Below are 14343 nucleotides of genomic sequence, written 5' to 3'. Positions count from 1 at the left end.
ATTGCTTCAGAGAACAATTGCTAACCTATACAAATTGCTTTACAGATAAGGGAACCAATTTCCTTCCTTAACCCTACCTTTCTTAGTGGATCTTCTCAGATTTTGCAGAGATCTTTGCAACTCATTGTGTTAGAAATTTTTATCTGACTTTAGCTACCAACTCACATTTTGTGGTTCTGGTCTGATTTTTGGATTATGTGAGTTAGCTCCTTGAGCTAGGGTAAGAATTTCATACTGCTTGTGTAGAATTTCATACTGTTTGTATTATCATACAGCATAAACAGCAGAGGACAATAATAAGGAGATGATAAGGGGCATATGGGCAATTTGCATGGGATTTCTGAGTCTAAGGTCATTAATGGTTTTAGAAGCTTCTTGATGGAAGTATCTTTGTACTTGTGGGTCTCAGTATTATTCCTGTCACCAGAATGAAAGAATGGGTGAAACTAAGAATATACTCTTTCCTCCATTCTTCCTTGCAAACTGCTGCAATGTGTAGCTTTGTTTTCTCCATGATTGCCATATGTGAAAGAAAAGCTGTCTGTTTTGGTATCTGTAGATTACTGAGACGGTATTCCAGGAATCTGTTAAAAACTTTAATATGAAATACAACTTTAAAAAATTACTAAAGCAGAAAAAGCTCAGGTTAACAAAACCTGGAATGAAATGACTTTTTTTTCCTGTTACTCTGTGGGGATACAGACCTCATATTCATGAGTGTTATTTAGAATAGAACTCATTGAAGTTCCATTCTTCTCTGTGGCATATACATATTTTATCTCTATAAAAATCTAAAGGGTTTTTTTGTTTTTTTAGACTTCATTTCTACATGTTTTTAAATATAAGAAGAAATGATATATTTAAATTTCTTAGCACAACAAAATAAGTTAATTCTTTTCATCTGTATGAGTGGGGGGATGAAAGTACCGTCCCCTGTTTCTAAGGAAATGTGTTGGGTTTTTTTGAGAAAGTTTAGTATCATCAAACTAAATTGGACATGATCATTACAGAGTTTGGGTTTTATGCCTATTATGAGCTAATGCCCATCAGTTTAGGAAGTTATTTGCACTATCGCTAAATAAAACATAAACTTATACCAGCTATCCTTCTTTTCAGAACAAAAGAGAAAAAAAACTCCATTAATGCAGCTGTGTTAAGTGACTGTAAAAGAGCAGTGAATTCTAAGAACAAGTAGTGTTTACTTAAATTACATACTTAAAAAATTTTGCATCACCGGTAAACTAACATTCTTGGGACATCTTAGATTACAATTCAGGTTCGAGGAAACAAACATTGAGATTTCAAGAACTGTGGCAATGACATCTTTCCATTACTCAGCTTTTAAAATCTTTTAAGGTTAGCCTATCTCCTGAAGTAGTTGCAATTGTCACTTTTAGAACAATTGACTAGAAACAAATATGAAACTGACTTATCTGATATTCCAGTCTGAAATATGTGTAGAATTTGAAAATATTTATTAAGTTAAATAGTTAAATAAGGAAGTGTAGTAAATGACATATTTTAGAAATCTGATTTTTTTACCATGAACTTGTAAATTAAGTAAAAAGGAAAAGTTTATAGTATTTATTTTTAATTGAATTTTTAATTTATGCTTGTAGGGCAGTTACTGTTGATTAATGCATTCTTAGCCTGAAGGCTGGAAGTTGCAATTTAAAAAATATGTAGACCCTATTTTGGATGGGTGGTTCTTCTGGAGTATATTGTGGAATTGTAGGTACATTACCAAAGCAGTAGAAGACAAAGAATGGGTGTTAGTGAGGAAAGAAAAATTCAAATTCAGAGAATCTGGGAAATGTTGATAACTCCCAAAATAATAAAAGTAAAATTAATCTATCTACTCATTGACTAAGCTTTGGTATTTGTTTCCATTAAACTAGGTAATTTTGAAGGAGAAAGAAAGCTGATTGAGTTGTGGTGAAGTCAGCACATTTTGTGTATGGTTGTAATTGAGAATGGCTGCAAGTAAATAACTTATTTAAAATAACTTATTTTCTTTTCATTGTTTGTAACCAATGTGGGCATAATGTTCCCAGTCTGATCAAAAGATTTTACTGTTCGGAAAGAAATTGCTCTGATGGCAACAAGTGATGACTTGCAAATAATATATTATATATGAATGACCTGTGATTTTCTGATTGTTGTGTAAGATGCAATGAAGCATGGCAGGTTTAGCCTACAGGACCATGATTATGCTACAAATCTCTTATACTTGGTTTGGCCTATTTCAAATCTGCAAAATTATATTCTATTAGTCTGATTCTGGAAATTTCCTCATAAGAAATGCAGACCACAATCAAGAATCCAATATACTTTGACATTTCAGGTACCTTACAGGGTAGGGAAATTATGAGTCATTCATGGGCCCTTTCCGGACAAACTAATATTTGGGATCTACTGTTCACTGGGAAAGGTGAGATCTTTTCTATTTCAGAAACAAGCTTATGTACAAAAAAAACTTTTTTGTGTTCCATATTGATACTCTCTGAGATTAAGATCTGCAAGAGTTGTCCTCAAAGAGTCACTGTCCAGGATATTCCCTTTCCTGAGTATTGTATGACTTGTTAATCAGCTCAGGATAGCAGGCTTGGTTTCTGACTTTGCGTATATTACTTTTGGCATCTTAGGATCATATCATAGATTTATAGGGTAAATCAGTTTGGAAGGAAGGTCTGTAGTCCAACTTCCTGCTCAAAGTAGGATCAGCTATGAGATTGGACCAGGTTGGTCAGGGCTTTAACTTGTGGGGTCTTGAAAACTTCAAAGAATGGAGATTGCACAGGTTCACTGGGCCACCTGCTCCACTGCTTGGCTGTGATCATGAAGAGGAAGGTTTATTTTATACCCTTATTTCCTTGTCTCTTTACTTCCCATGGTATACCACTGTGAAGAGGCTAGCTCTTTATTCCCGGTAACCTTGTAGACACTGGCAGGCTTCTGTTAGTTCTCCCTGAATCTGTTAGTTCTCCAGGCAGAACAAGTCCAGCTCCCTCAGCCTCTTCTCGCAAGGCAAGTGCTCCAGAGCCTGACCATCTTGGTGGCCTTTGGCTGCCCTTGCTCCAGTTTATTTCTGTGTTTCTTGCATTATTGTGGCCTACTTATCTTGATCATCCTGATTTTAAGGTGCAAGAACAACACTTAAAGAAACCATAAAGCATGTCTGCTGTTCCCTGATCTGGAAGAAATACTTTCTTTCACATTGAAAAGGAAAGCTACTGCTATTGCATCTCATGTTCTGCTTCCCTTTCAGAAAGGTATGTGGGTTTACTGAAAAGGTGATACCTGTATTTCTAATTGGGGGACAAGCAGTTCCCGCGAAGCAATCTGGGTGAAGATGACTTGTTTCAGAGACATGGAATAGGTTCAAACTATGACAATTTGTCTTGGGGATAAAGAACAAGTCCTGAGGCTGTGCTGTTTAGTAGTAGAGATTCAAGCTTTGTTGAATTTCTTCTTGTTTTCAGACCAGTTTATGGTAGGTCTGTGGTCCAGTTTATGGTGTCATTTTGATGTCTGGCCCAATATTTCAGACTGCATTCAGCTCCTTCTAGTGTCATCTAAAAATGTACTCTTGAGTTCATCTGCATTTCAGATATTATTCCAAAGGGGTAGTGACATGCTAATCAGTTTTCTTTACATACATTTCTTTCAATCCACTGTTCACTTTACATAGGGTGCTCTCACTGAGAATAGATCGTATGTATATACTTTGCTTTTGAAAATTTGTGTAGGAGTATCAGAAGCTATATTAATTTCAAGTTATATCAGTTCTTCTTTCTTTTTATTCAGAAAGACAGTTATCTTGTCAAGATAGATTATGGTTTGACATAATAGTTCCTGATTTCTTGTTGCGTGGGTTTTTGTTGTTCTGGTTTTGTTTTGAAATGTTGTATGCTTATTAATAAATTCTCCAGTAATTTGTTCTAATATATTTTTAGATTAAATCAGCATGTAACCAGCATGTTTTCTACTCTTTTATGATCTTTATTACAGGTGCCCTTCTCCAGTCATCTCGGACTCCCTTGCCCTCCATAAGTTCTTGAAGGCAATTCCTAACAGTTCATAGACTACTTCCGTTTAAGTACTTTAATGTGAATTAGGCCCTGTTACATTGTCTACACTTTCTAAACGATCCTTAATCTATTGTCTTCCTATCCTGCCCTTTATTTCATTTTGTTTGAACTGTTGTTGTTATCTAGCTACAGTTTTTTTCTTGAGAGGTAAAGGAGGTGTTCTTCATTCTCCTTTCATGTTTTTCTCTTACATTTAATGAATTTCTAGAACCTGTTTTATTATCTTTTGCCTCTTTCTGTGGTTCACCTTTTCACAAGATTCATTCTTTTGTTACTTCTAATAATTTGTGATGCAGCTGCGATTTCCTTTTACTGTGCTTCCTATTTTCCAGCCTAGCATGCTAGCTTGCATTCCACCAAACGTCTTTGGGCCAGCTTCTAGGCTAGGGTATTACTCAGTCTTTTGTATAGACAGGCTCTCTTCTTTTTTCCAGTAAAGAAATACATGCTCTGCAATTTAAGCAACCTGATGTTTCTTATCACAAAACATTAGAATAAAAACCTACAGTAAGACCAAAAGACTGTTTATCTTCTTGTGTGTTGATGCCAGACAGTAATGAATGTTTAAGGAAAAAACTGGTCAAGTACACAGTGATAAATCATGAGGCAGTGATAATCCCAGAATACTTCCCTGTCTCCCGTGATTTGTGGGTCCGGCATTTCCTAGATGAGAGGTTGTATCTTTGAGTTTACTCTCTGTCAGTAACATTATTCCCATGTATTTGTTCAGTCACTTTTTGAACCCATATAAATTTTAAATTCCAAAATTGAGAATGAGAGAGGGAGATGGACAGAAAGAGAAAAATAAAGAGAATCCTTATTGTGTGAAGAACAGCTTCATTTTATGTTTCGAACCCGTTAATTGTAAGTTTCATCTGATACCCCGTAATTCTTGTATTGTGAGGGACAGTGAGAGTCAATCCCACTGTATCTTCTCCATGTCATTTCTAACATTTTTGATTTTATAGATTTTATATCTTTCATGTCATCTCTTTAAGGCTGAAGAACATAGCCAATATTGTCATTTTACCATCACTGACAAAAGGCAGTAGCTTTTGTATTGAAGTGACAGTGTAGGATCTCAGGTGTTGTCTTGAACTAAGCAGATTTTACCTCGTTTTAGCAATTGTCTAGTGGTCAAGTGACTTATTGCCTAACTGCCTAATTTGGCTATACGAATTCCATACACGGTAAAGATCTGACAAGACCAGGCAGTCACTGCATTGCAAACAGGTGCCCTTTATGTTAGTAGAGGCTGGGGGAGATGGTTGTGCAACTTCCAAACTGTAGTTGAGAACCAGCAAGAAGGAAGTACACAGCGATAGAAAACATACCAAAAAATGGGAGAGTCAAAGGGATTACAACAAGTCATCAGGACATTGAGGTCTTTTCTGGGAGAAATATGATGTTCATGCTGGATTTTTATTCTTCAGAGCTAAGTTTAGACTCCCCCATTCATCCTGAGGCAGATTAAGACTGTCAATGTTAGCATCCAGAGAAGTTTTGGAAGACTAAGCATAACATCAAAGAAAAAAAGGACATACTGGAAATGGTTGTGTGTTTGTTGGTATAACAATGTTGACTGTATTATAAAAGAGGCTTTTCTAAATTAATTTTGCTAACTGGGACTATTAAACTGTTAAAATATTGATTGGGCTAACAGTAAATTCTTAGCTTCATACATATGGTATGTTTCCTTTTGCTCCAAAAAGATTTTTAAGGTGAGATCCAATCTATTTAATTGTTACTTATATAGAAACAATAACTTTGATCTTTTGTTTTCCTTTCCTAGTTCTAGTGTACCTTTTTGATATGGGGGAGCAGAACTGCACAGAGTATTCAACATGCATAAGTGACACAGGTTTATGTAGTATCAGAATGCTATTTTCAGTTTTGTTTACTATTTGTTTCCTAATAATTCCTAACATTTTTGATAGATTAGTTTCATAGTATTATCTTTTATATCCCAGAGTTCTTGTTACTGAGAGGAAACTGTCAATTCAAAGCCTATCATTCTGCCTGCAAACTCGTAATTAATTTTTGTCAGGTGTATAATTCTATAATTATTGCTACTGAATTTCATCTGCTGTTTCATCAGCCAGTTAGTCATTATAATAAGTTCTTCTGCAACAAGTAACAGAAAGCTGGTTCCTTATCCATATTCAGATTTGGTCTGCATCTTATCTGTATTCAGATTTTGTCTGTGTCTACCCCTGGACATGTAAAATTAATAGGCTAACGAGCCAACATTTTACTTTTACGCATGATTTTTCTGCATTCTCAAATGGAATATTTAAGTACATAACAAATATTAAACTTCTGGAACAAATTTTTGAAATAGAGTTGATTTTTTCTTCTTGATATGTTTTATTGTTTTCATGGATTTTTATTTTATTTTGTTTTATTTTACCACCAAGACGTCTCTATGCTGTGATAATGAACTGTTAGTTTAAATGGACTTCCTATAAAAATTCCTCATACTGACTTTCCATCTATCTGACTCTAAGGTCATGTTTGTTTTCTAGCATGGATGCAGTGTGCAATCAGATAGATGCAACAAAAATTAATCTACTGGATATGTTCTGTGGCCTTTTCAATATCAGCAAGGACAAAGCATTTCATAAAAATTGTGAGACATCCCTTAGGTTGCTGCTGGAAACCATATGGCCTGTGAAGGAGGTCCTTTTTATAGTTGGAGACTGATAATAAATTTTACTGTAAAATTTCTTTAAAATAAAACTATCATGTAAGGCCACTCCATGTACATTTTAGCTTTAATAGTCAAGATTACAGTCCAATTATGTATTACCTGAAATAATTTTTTTCTGTTAGTTTTGATTTATCATTTTCACTTTCAGTAGGTGTTTCTTTTTATTATAAAACAGGGATCATATATATATCATAATTTCATTCAGTTTTATCAGATTTCCTCTTCCTCATGTCCTCTCCATCAATCCTGAGCTTTTCTTTATCTCTTCTTTTTATATAAGGGTTTCTCCATTTGTCAGTGGTTTTGGATTCCCATAATTCTTCAGTATCTTTTTGATACTGGGAAACTAGTATTGCACATGCTTTCCAAAGAAGGCTGAACTGTTGTCTTATGCAAACAGTAGTATTTTATTCTTCCTTATGTATTTAGAATGCTAGATCTTTTCTATTTTTAAATCACTATTCCCTACAGAACAGATGGTACCTTCAATAATGTCTGTTTTTTCCCCCCTAAACTGAAACTATTGCCTTATAGTACTGAAAGTTCTGGCATAATTTTCAGCTGAGGTATATTATTATAGTATTATTTGAATTATAGTATTATTTGGGTATACTCTGTAGAATTCTCTGCTCCATCAGAAGTTATAAACTTATGCAAATCTTTTATAACTACAGTCTGTAAATCTTTTCAGGAGTGGGGAAACCATTGCTGATTCTGCTTTCTATTTTTCTTTTGCTGGAGCCCTGGAGAGCCATGCTCTCTGTTCCTGTTGTTGAAGAAACTTACAATTTTGAGTGTTTATCATGTAATTTAATAGTGCTGTTGTAGCCGTGATGACCTAAGAACACAGAGGAGAATTGTGTAGATGGAAGTAGTGTCTGTTTAGCCCATTAATTATTTATCCATTCATAACTCATCTAGTTATCAAAAATGGTGGACTTAACAGAGATACTGTTTTATAGTTGCAGAATTTGTCTTTATATATATTATTTCATCTTCATTAGGCAAGCTTTTAAATGTTACCATCTCAACCTGACATTTGAATTCTATTAGTCAAACAAGAGCTGTAAGATCATAACGTGCTACTGGTCCAAATAGATTTTGTTATTCGAGATAAATGGGAAGATCAGCTTAAAACTTCACAGTATGCAGTAAGTAGTACAAGAGTTGGAATAATTAAAATACGGCATTTGTCATATCATATGTTTCTCTCCTATATATCTATGTTTTGAAACTTAGCATCACAACAAAACAGTTTGATTTTTGTATTATCTACCTGTTTAAAACACAATTTAAATTTTATTTATACATCTGCATTATTAAAATGTCAAATGTGCTATACATTTTTGATAATTTACATTAAACTTACTGTGTGAGGATATTAATACTCTACTGATTGAAGTTGTATCTCGCTACAGATTTACTGATTTGATGATTCACTAAAATATCACATAATGTGACTGAAAACATAATGACATTATGGAATTGATCTTAAGTGTAAATTTGTAATCTAGCAACAAGGCAAAAAAAAAAAAAGTAAATTACTACCAAGACTAAAAAATTCAAGACTGCCAAGTGTTATAGACCATTAGTATTTTATTATGTATTTCAGATACCTGGGTCAAAGTAGTACAAAGCCTTCTCATCAAAAACAATGGAATTGCAATGTCACCTTTTAAGTAATATTCATAATATTTATTTAGATGCTTAACATCACTTTTGAATTGCTATAATTCTTCCTTTGAAAGAAAACACAACGAGAGAGGTCTTTGATTAAATTCAGCAGCGTGTGATCTTCTCATCTGAAATCTAATCTTGTCATTCTTCCAATATTAAAGAGAGAATATTCTCCAAAACTCAGTAAATATTTCTAGTTTACAAACAAGATGAAAAGTCTCTTTCCCTAGGCTACTGAAAAAGAGTACATGAAAGCTGGAAACAATTGAATAAAATTTATGTTAATATTTTTGGCAACCAGAGGAGGCTGATGTTTGAATTTGAGCTTGAGAGCTTATTTGCAATCTTCATGAAGTTCACACAGCTCTAAAGACTCAGATCAAAAGAAGTCCAATATTGAATGAGTACACAGAAAAATCCTAAAGGAATAGAGTTTGTATTGCCACACTTTAAATGGGTTAACATAGCTTTTATTTTCATATTCACTGTTTTAAGAGCCTTTTCTGCTCTATACGTTTTCTGTAAAAGCTCAACACAGCTCCTACTGACTTGGTCAGAAGACTGCTCTCTTTTTTGCCATGTGATGTGATGTCTCTTTCCAAATGATGAAGGAGAGTAATTAGGACGTGAGTTAAGGTAATAGGCACTGTCGAATATAGCCATTTTTTAATTTGTTCTCTGATCAAACCAGTAGAAGTCTGACAGGTACAAGAAGAGACAATGAAATAAGAAACTCAAATCCCAGAAGACAGAAATATGTTGAGAATCATTACATGACTCTAGTACTCTATATTTAAATATAACCACATAGTGTTTGTTACATGTAAGTATAAAAGAATTTGGCCCTCTCTGTGATCCCTAAATTTTGCTCCATCATTAATATATGTGACAGAAAGCTACCTCTTTGGTGAAGAGGAATGTACAGACATTTCTTTTGTGCATCTGACCTAATCTGCTTTGTTACATCACTCCCCTCATGATTTCCTGAATGCTAAGAAAGAGAATATTTAATATGGTGTTCTGTTTGCAGCAAAATTTTAATATGGATTTATGTTTTATAATACATTAATAAAGATCTTACAAAGTCAAACATTATATCTGGGACTATTACTAAAAGTTTATATTTTTTTGTGGGGGAGGGAGGTTTTTTCATCTTTACCACTACATCCTTGCAGTCTATCTATGAGAAATTTAGCCAGCTAAGATAAAGCTTTTTGTGATTTAATATTCCTCAAATTTTTTGGAAGGAATTTTTTTGAGATTAAATCAATTAATTTAATTTAATCTTAAAAAAATAAATTTCCATTAACTGATAGTAACCCAAGAGCAAAAATAGCTATAAAACTAAAGAAGTGTGTGGAAATTTGTTGAGGTATTATCTAAGTTGGGTGTTCTCTTTGATTGATTTTGTGGAGGAAAAAAAATGAATCTTTTGTCACACTGTAAAATTAATTGATAGATTATTAAATGATTTAAATTGTGGGATTGATAGTAAAACCTGTAATTTAATATGAGTAAGAATGATATGAATGTTATAGCAAATGTTCATACCAGCAAATTTATGTGAAATTTAAAGTGAGCAGTGAATGCTATCCATTAAATTTAAATAGATGCTTTCTGTTAAACTGAATAACTTGCTATTCACTAAAGCACATTTTCTGAAAAGGCAGATAGTCTTCACTTCAAGACTTGAAGAGATTTAATTTCCTAGAGCTGAATGGAATTTTCCAAAACTGTTTATTGTCAAAATGTAAATCATACATTGTCAGAAGTGTTTCATAAATTTGTGGCGGGTTTACTAAATTGTTTTTATGTTAAACAAACAAGCATAAACCCTGACATCTGAGATATAAGTAAAATTAAGACATTTTATTTAGATATTTTATGAGTAATTTGGCTTTTCAGTGTAAAATAATGTGCTAATAAAATTCCTTCAAATATATTTTAAGAGAGAAGATAAAATTCAACAGTGAAATATATATGTTTTATGAGACAAACAACAGATTTCATTAAACTTTTTTTCCAAAGAATGAAAATATTTTTAAAGAATGTTGACCTGAAGTCCGTTTTTATATTTGAAACTGCTTGTTTGTCCTTGCAAATTAGGTATTTAAATATCCAAATACTACCTCCACCCCAAATGAAAGTGATCATTCTTGAATGAAGGCTGACACAGAAGCACTAAGTATTTGTCAAGTATACCTGTCACTAAAGTGTGTCTGGACTGCCTGCCTTCCTCTGCACTCTCCCATCTATTAACAAAAACTCAGTTCTGAGTGAAGACATAGTGTATTATCTTCCTATTAAAAAAGGCATTTACTATTTCAACCTGTCGGAGAGCTTAATTCTAGCTAATTTCTGTGAAAAGTTTTGGCTTACTGATCCGTAACCCTCTCCTAGGGCCTGGTATATCTCCTAAGAGTTAGAAAGCATCCTGATCTGTTTTCTACTTCAGTGAATTCATTAATTAAAGATGCTACGATACTTGCTCTGTAGGCCACGGGAAGAAAAACATGCTGCTTTATCTTAAGGGATAAGTCTTGAGCAATGCCTCTGCAGAGCACTGCAGGCAGTTTGCCTCCTGACGCTCCTTCCTGAGGCAGTGTTGCCCTGATTTTCTTCAAGACACAACAGATTTTTAGAAAAAGGCTGTTGATGATCATTCACACATTCGGGATTAGATGTAGCCCTGATAACCTAAAATGTGATAGTGCTGTGGTTTTCTGTAGCTCCCCACATTTTTACATGGAATGTGGAGCTCAGGAAAAATGGCAATACACAAATTTCCAGTCCTCCATTGTGACAGCAGGGATCAATGTCTCATAGGAGGAGCAGGCAGATGAAGGTCCTTTAAGGCATTTCTGAAGACATGTGGTTAGTAATCCTTATGTATAAATATTTTTTATGATATTGTTCTACTTTACATATTTGTGTACTGGACATCTCAGAAGATGTTTTTCCTTTTTTTGATACATTCTGGCTTTCTGCACATGCAAAGAATTATTTAAACAGGTGATTTTGAAACTCCTTGGAAGTCATAGATGGAGTAGTTACTGTTAATTTGGTCTTCAATGTTTGATCTTGATATTACCAAGAAAAAAATGTATACATCCCTTTATCTTGGTGCATAACATGTTTTCTTGTGAAATATGCGGCGGATCTTTCTAAATATATTTGTCAGCAATCTGTTCACAATTGCTTTAAGGGTGAAAGCATGGTGGATTGACTACACCTATCATAATAAATCACACCTGCTGCTGTCCTGCATATTACAATTTCTGTTAGAGCTAGCATGTCAAGATACACACTTTTGCCAGGATTTAACATTAGTAGATTTAATGAGATTTGACTGGAGACATGTTAAATAGTATTAGATGATAATAATGTTTAATACTTTTCAATGATGAGTTGAATTTTCTCATTATCCTTAATAACGTTTCATATTTTGTAGCTTGGATTGAACTGTGAAACATTAAGTAATGAAAATTTTGTCACTGATTTCATCGGAGTGAGATTTACATGATTTTTCTACAGAAGTAGCAACACAGTTTATTGGATCAAAAGTGTTTATTATTGTTCCTGCTCAAATGGAAACTAATAGTAAAATTGCTTTAAATTTAATGGCAAAGAACCATTAAATTTAATAACCAGAAATTCTTCATTTTCAATGGATATCTATGTAGTAACTACTGTATAGTAATTTGTAAGGTGATACAATATTTTTATTACAGACAATCAATATTTACAGACAATTGATATTTACAGTTCCTGCTGCTAATATTCTTGTTATTCATAGATTTCATAAGACTATTTTTTTTTTATTGTTATCTTGTATATGTATACTTAGTGTTTACAAAAGAAAAGAATATTATTTAAATAGCAGATCTCCTAGAGCATATCTAGGAAATATAATATAAAATGTTAATCTCTTTTCAGTGCAGCTAGATGCAGGTGGCAAAAATATGGCTCTAATTTAAAGTATGAGATATAAAAATAATTCCTCAATTTCATGTTTATTGTATTTCAGTGCTTAAAATAACATCCATCGAACTTACCAGTAAATTACATACCTTTAATCATATTGCTAATAGCCTTATAAATTCAATTTCAGATTTGAGAGTTAAGATGAATTCTTTAGTACTAGTACTTCATTACCAGAAATTGTATCTAGACATTAATATATCTCCAAAGAGACTCTTTCATAGCTTTTACCTTTGATTCATTTTCAGTTGTAAATATTAGTTGAAGGTATAATGCCAAATATTTTGAAGGTACTTCTGATACTAAAAAAATAAGTTGTTTGCAAATACATTTTTGTTAATATTTTGTTTGCTTTTTTTTTTTTTTTTTTTTTTTTTGATATTCAGAAATTGAGAAAGGAGGTTGTGGAGACCCTGGAATTCCATCATATGGAAAAAGGACTGGCAGTAGTTTTCTGCATGGAGACACGCTTACCTTTGAATGTCAAGCAGCTTTTGAACTTGTGGGAGAGAGAACGATTACATGTCAACAAAACAACCAGTGGTCTGGCAACAAACCCAGCTGTGTTTGTAAGAATTATTTTTTTTGACTGCTAAATACATTTTCACATATACTCCTTTACTGTTTAGGAACAATAAAATTTAAATTGGGGGTTTGCATTTTCATTTCAGAACAAAATAACCCAGTGTTTTATCAATTCATACAGTTTCTGAAACAGCAGGCATTACTTTTGCATTCTTTGGCATTCTCTATGTGCTTCTAATGATATCTTGCAAGCTCTAGTGCTGTCACACAGCATCACATGAAGAAATAAAAACATGAAGGCACAAGAAGACTGATGTGCTTTGCTGGAGAAATGTTCTGACAGTGTTAAACTTGTTGCCACCTAGAGGTTGCATGTGTAACAGCTTTAAGATTCAAACTTCAAAAATATTTTCCACAAGAATAGAAAATATAAAGGTGAGCATTCATAATGTTAATGGATAGCATTTTGAGAATCTATTGTTGTTTTTCTCAGTCTCATGTTTCTTCAACTTCACCACACCATCTGGAATTATTCTTTCACCAAATTATCCTGAGGAGTATGGGAACAACATGAACTGTGTCTGGTTGATTATCTCAGAGCCAGGAAGCAGAATCCATCTGATTTTCAATGACTTTGATGTAGAACCTCAATTTGACTACCTTACAGTGAAAGATGATGGGATTTCAGATTTACCACCTCTTGGTACTTTTTCTGGCAATGAGGTCCCTTCTCAGCTGGCTAGCAGTGGGCACATAGTAAGACTTGAATTTCAGTCAGATCACTCTACCACTGGAAGAGGATTTAATATCACTTATACAAGTAAGAACCTCTGCTTTTATCTTATGTCTATTTTTTATATCTATTTTTTAAATTTCCATTCAAGCTATCTTTCTTCATAATAATGAAAAGGTGAGCGGAACATGTTTTTATTTGGAAGACAGAAGTAAATTGTGATAATGCCGAGGAACTCCCTTCATTACTTAAGGTCCATTTCAGTGGATACTGCATAAATGCAGAACATGTAACTAAAGCCCAGATCATTCAGATAAAGGCATCCCATGAAAATGTTATAATGTACCTAACTCTCAATGGAACCAATAGGAATAAAGTTATGAAGGTATTAAGCTTAGATTCCAAATATGGTGATGGTCATCTGAAAAGCACAGAAGAGTAAAAAGAATAAAAATAAAAACACGACTGCAGACAAATAGTTCTGTGAGCCTGCTCTCCTGTTGCATTATATTTTCTAGTTAGGTGGTGTTTTAACTAAGAATATGGGCCCCTAAGAATATAGATCTTTTTTTAGTGGTTCAACTCATAGTTACCTTCTGTGTCATTTCTCTAGTTTCTAAGAACAT

At 33.5% G+C, this 14343-nt stretch overlaps 1 protein-coding gene across 1 annotated transcript in view; it reads left to right on the top strand.

Moving 5' to 3' along the window:
* Window positions 1-14343, top strand: part of CSMD1 (CUB and Sushi multiple domains 1) — a 1240345-nt gene that overhangs the window by 887514 nt on the left and 338488 nt on the right. Inside the window, exons 13-14 of the mRNA XM_026097018.2 lie at window positions 12846-13028; window positions 13478-13804. Coding sequence (XP_025952803.2) covers window positions 12846-13028; window positions 13478-13804 — 510 coding nt within the window. The remainder of the gene's footprint in view (window positions 1-12845; window positions 13029-13477; window positions 13805-14343) is intronic.

This window comes from Dromaius novaehollandiae, chromosome 3, assembly GCF_036370855.1.
Source record: "Dromaius novaehollandiae isolate bDroNov1 chromosome 3, bDroNov1.hap1, whole genome shotgun sequence".
Taxonomy (NCBI): domain Eukaryota; kingdom Metazoa; phylum Chordata; class Aves; order Casuariiformes; family Dromaiidae; genus Dromaius; species Dromaius novaehollandiae.
The sequence above is the reverse complement of the archived record's forward strand: the minus strand, read 5'-3'. Positions and strand labels throughout refer to the sequence as shown.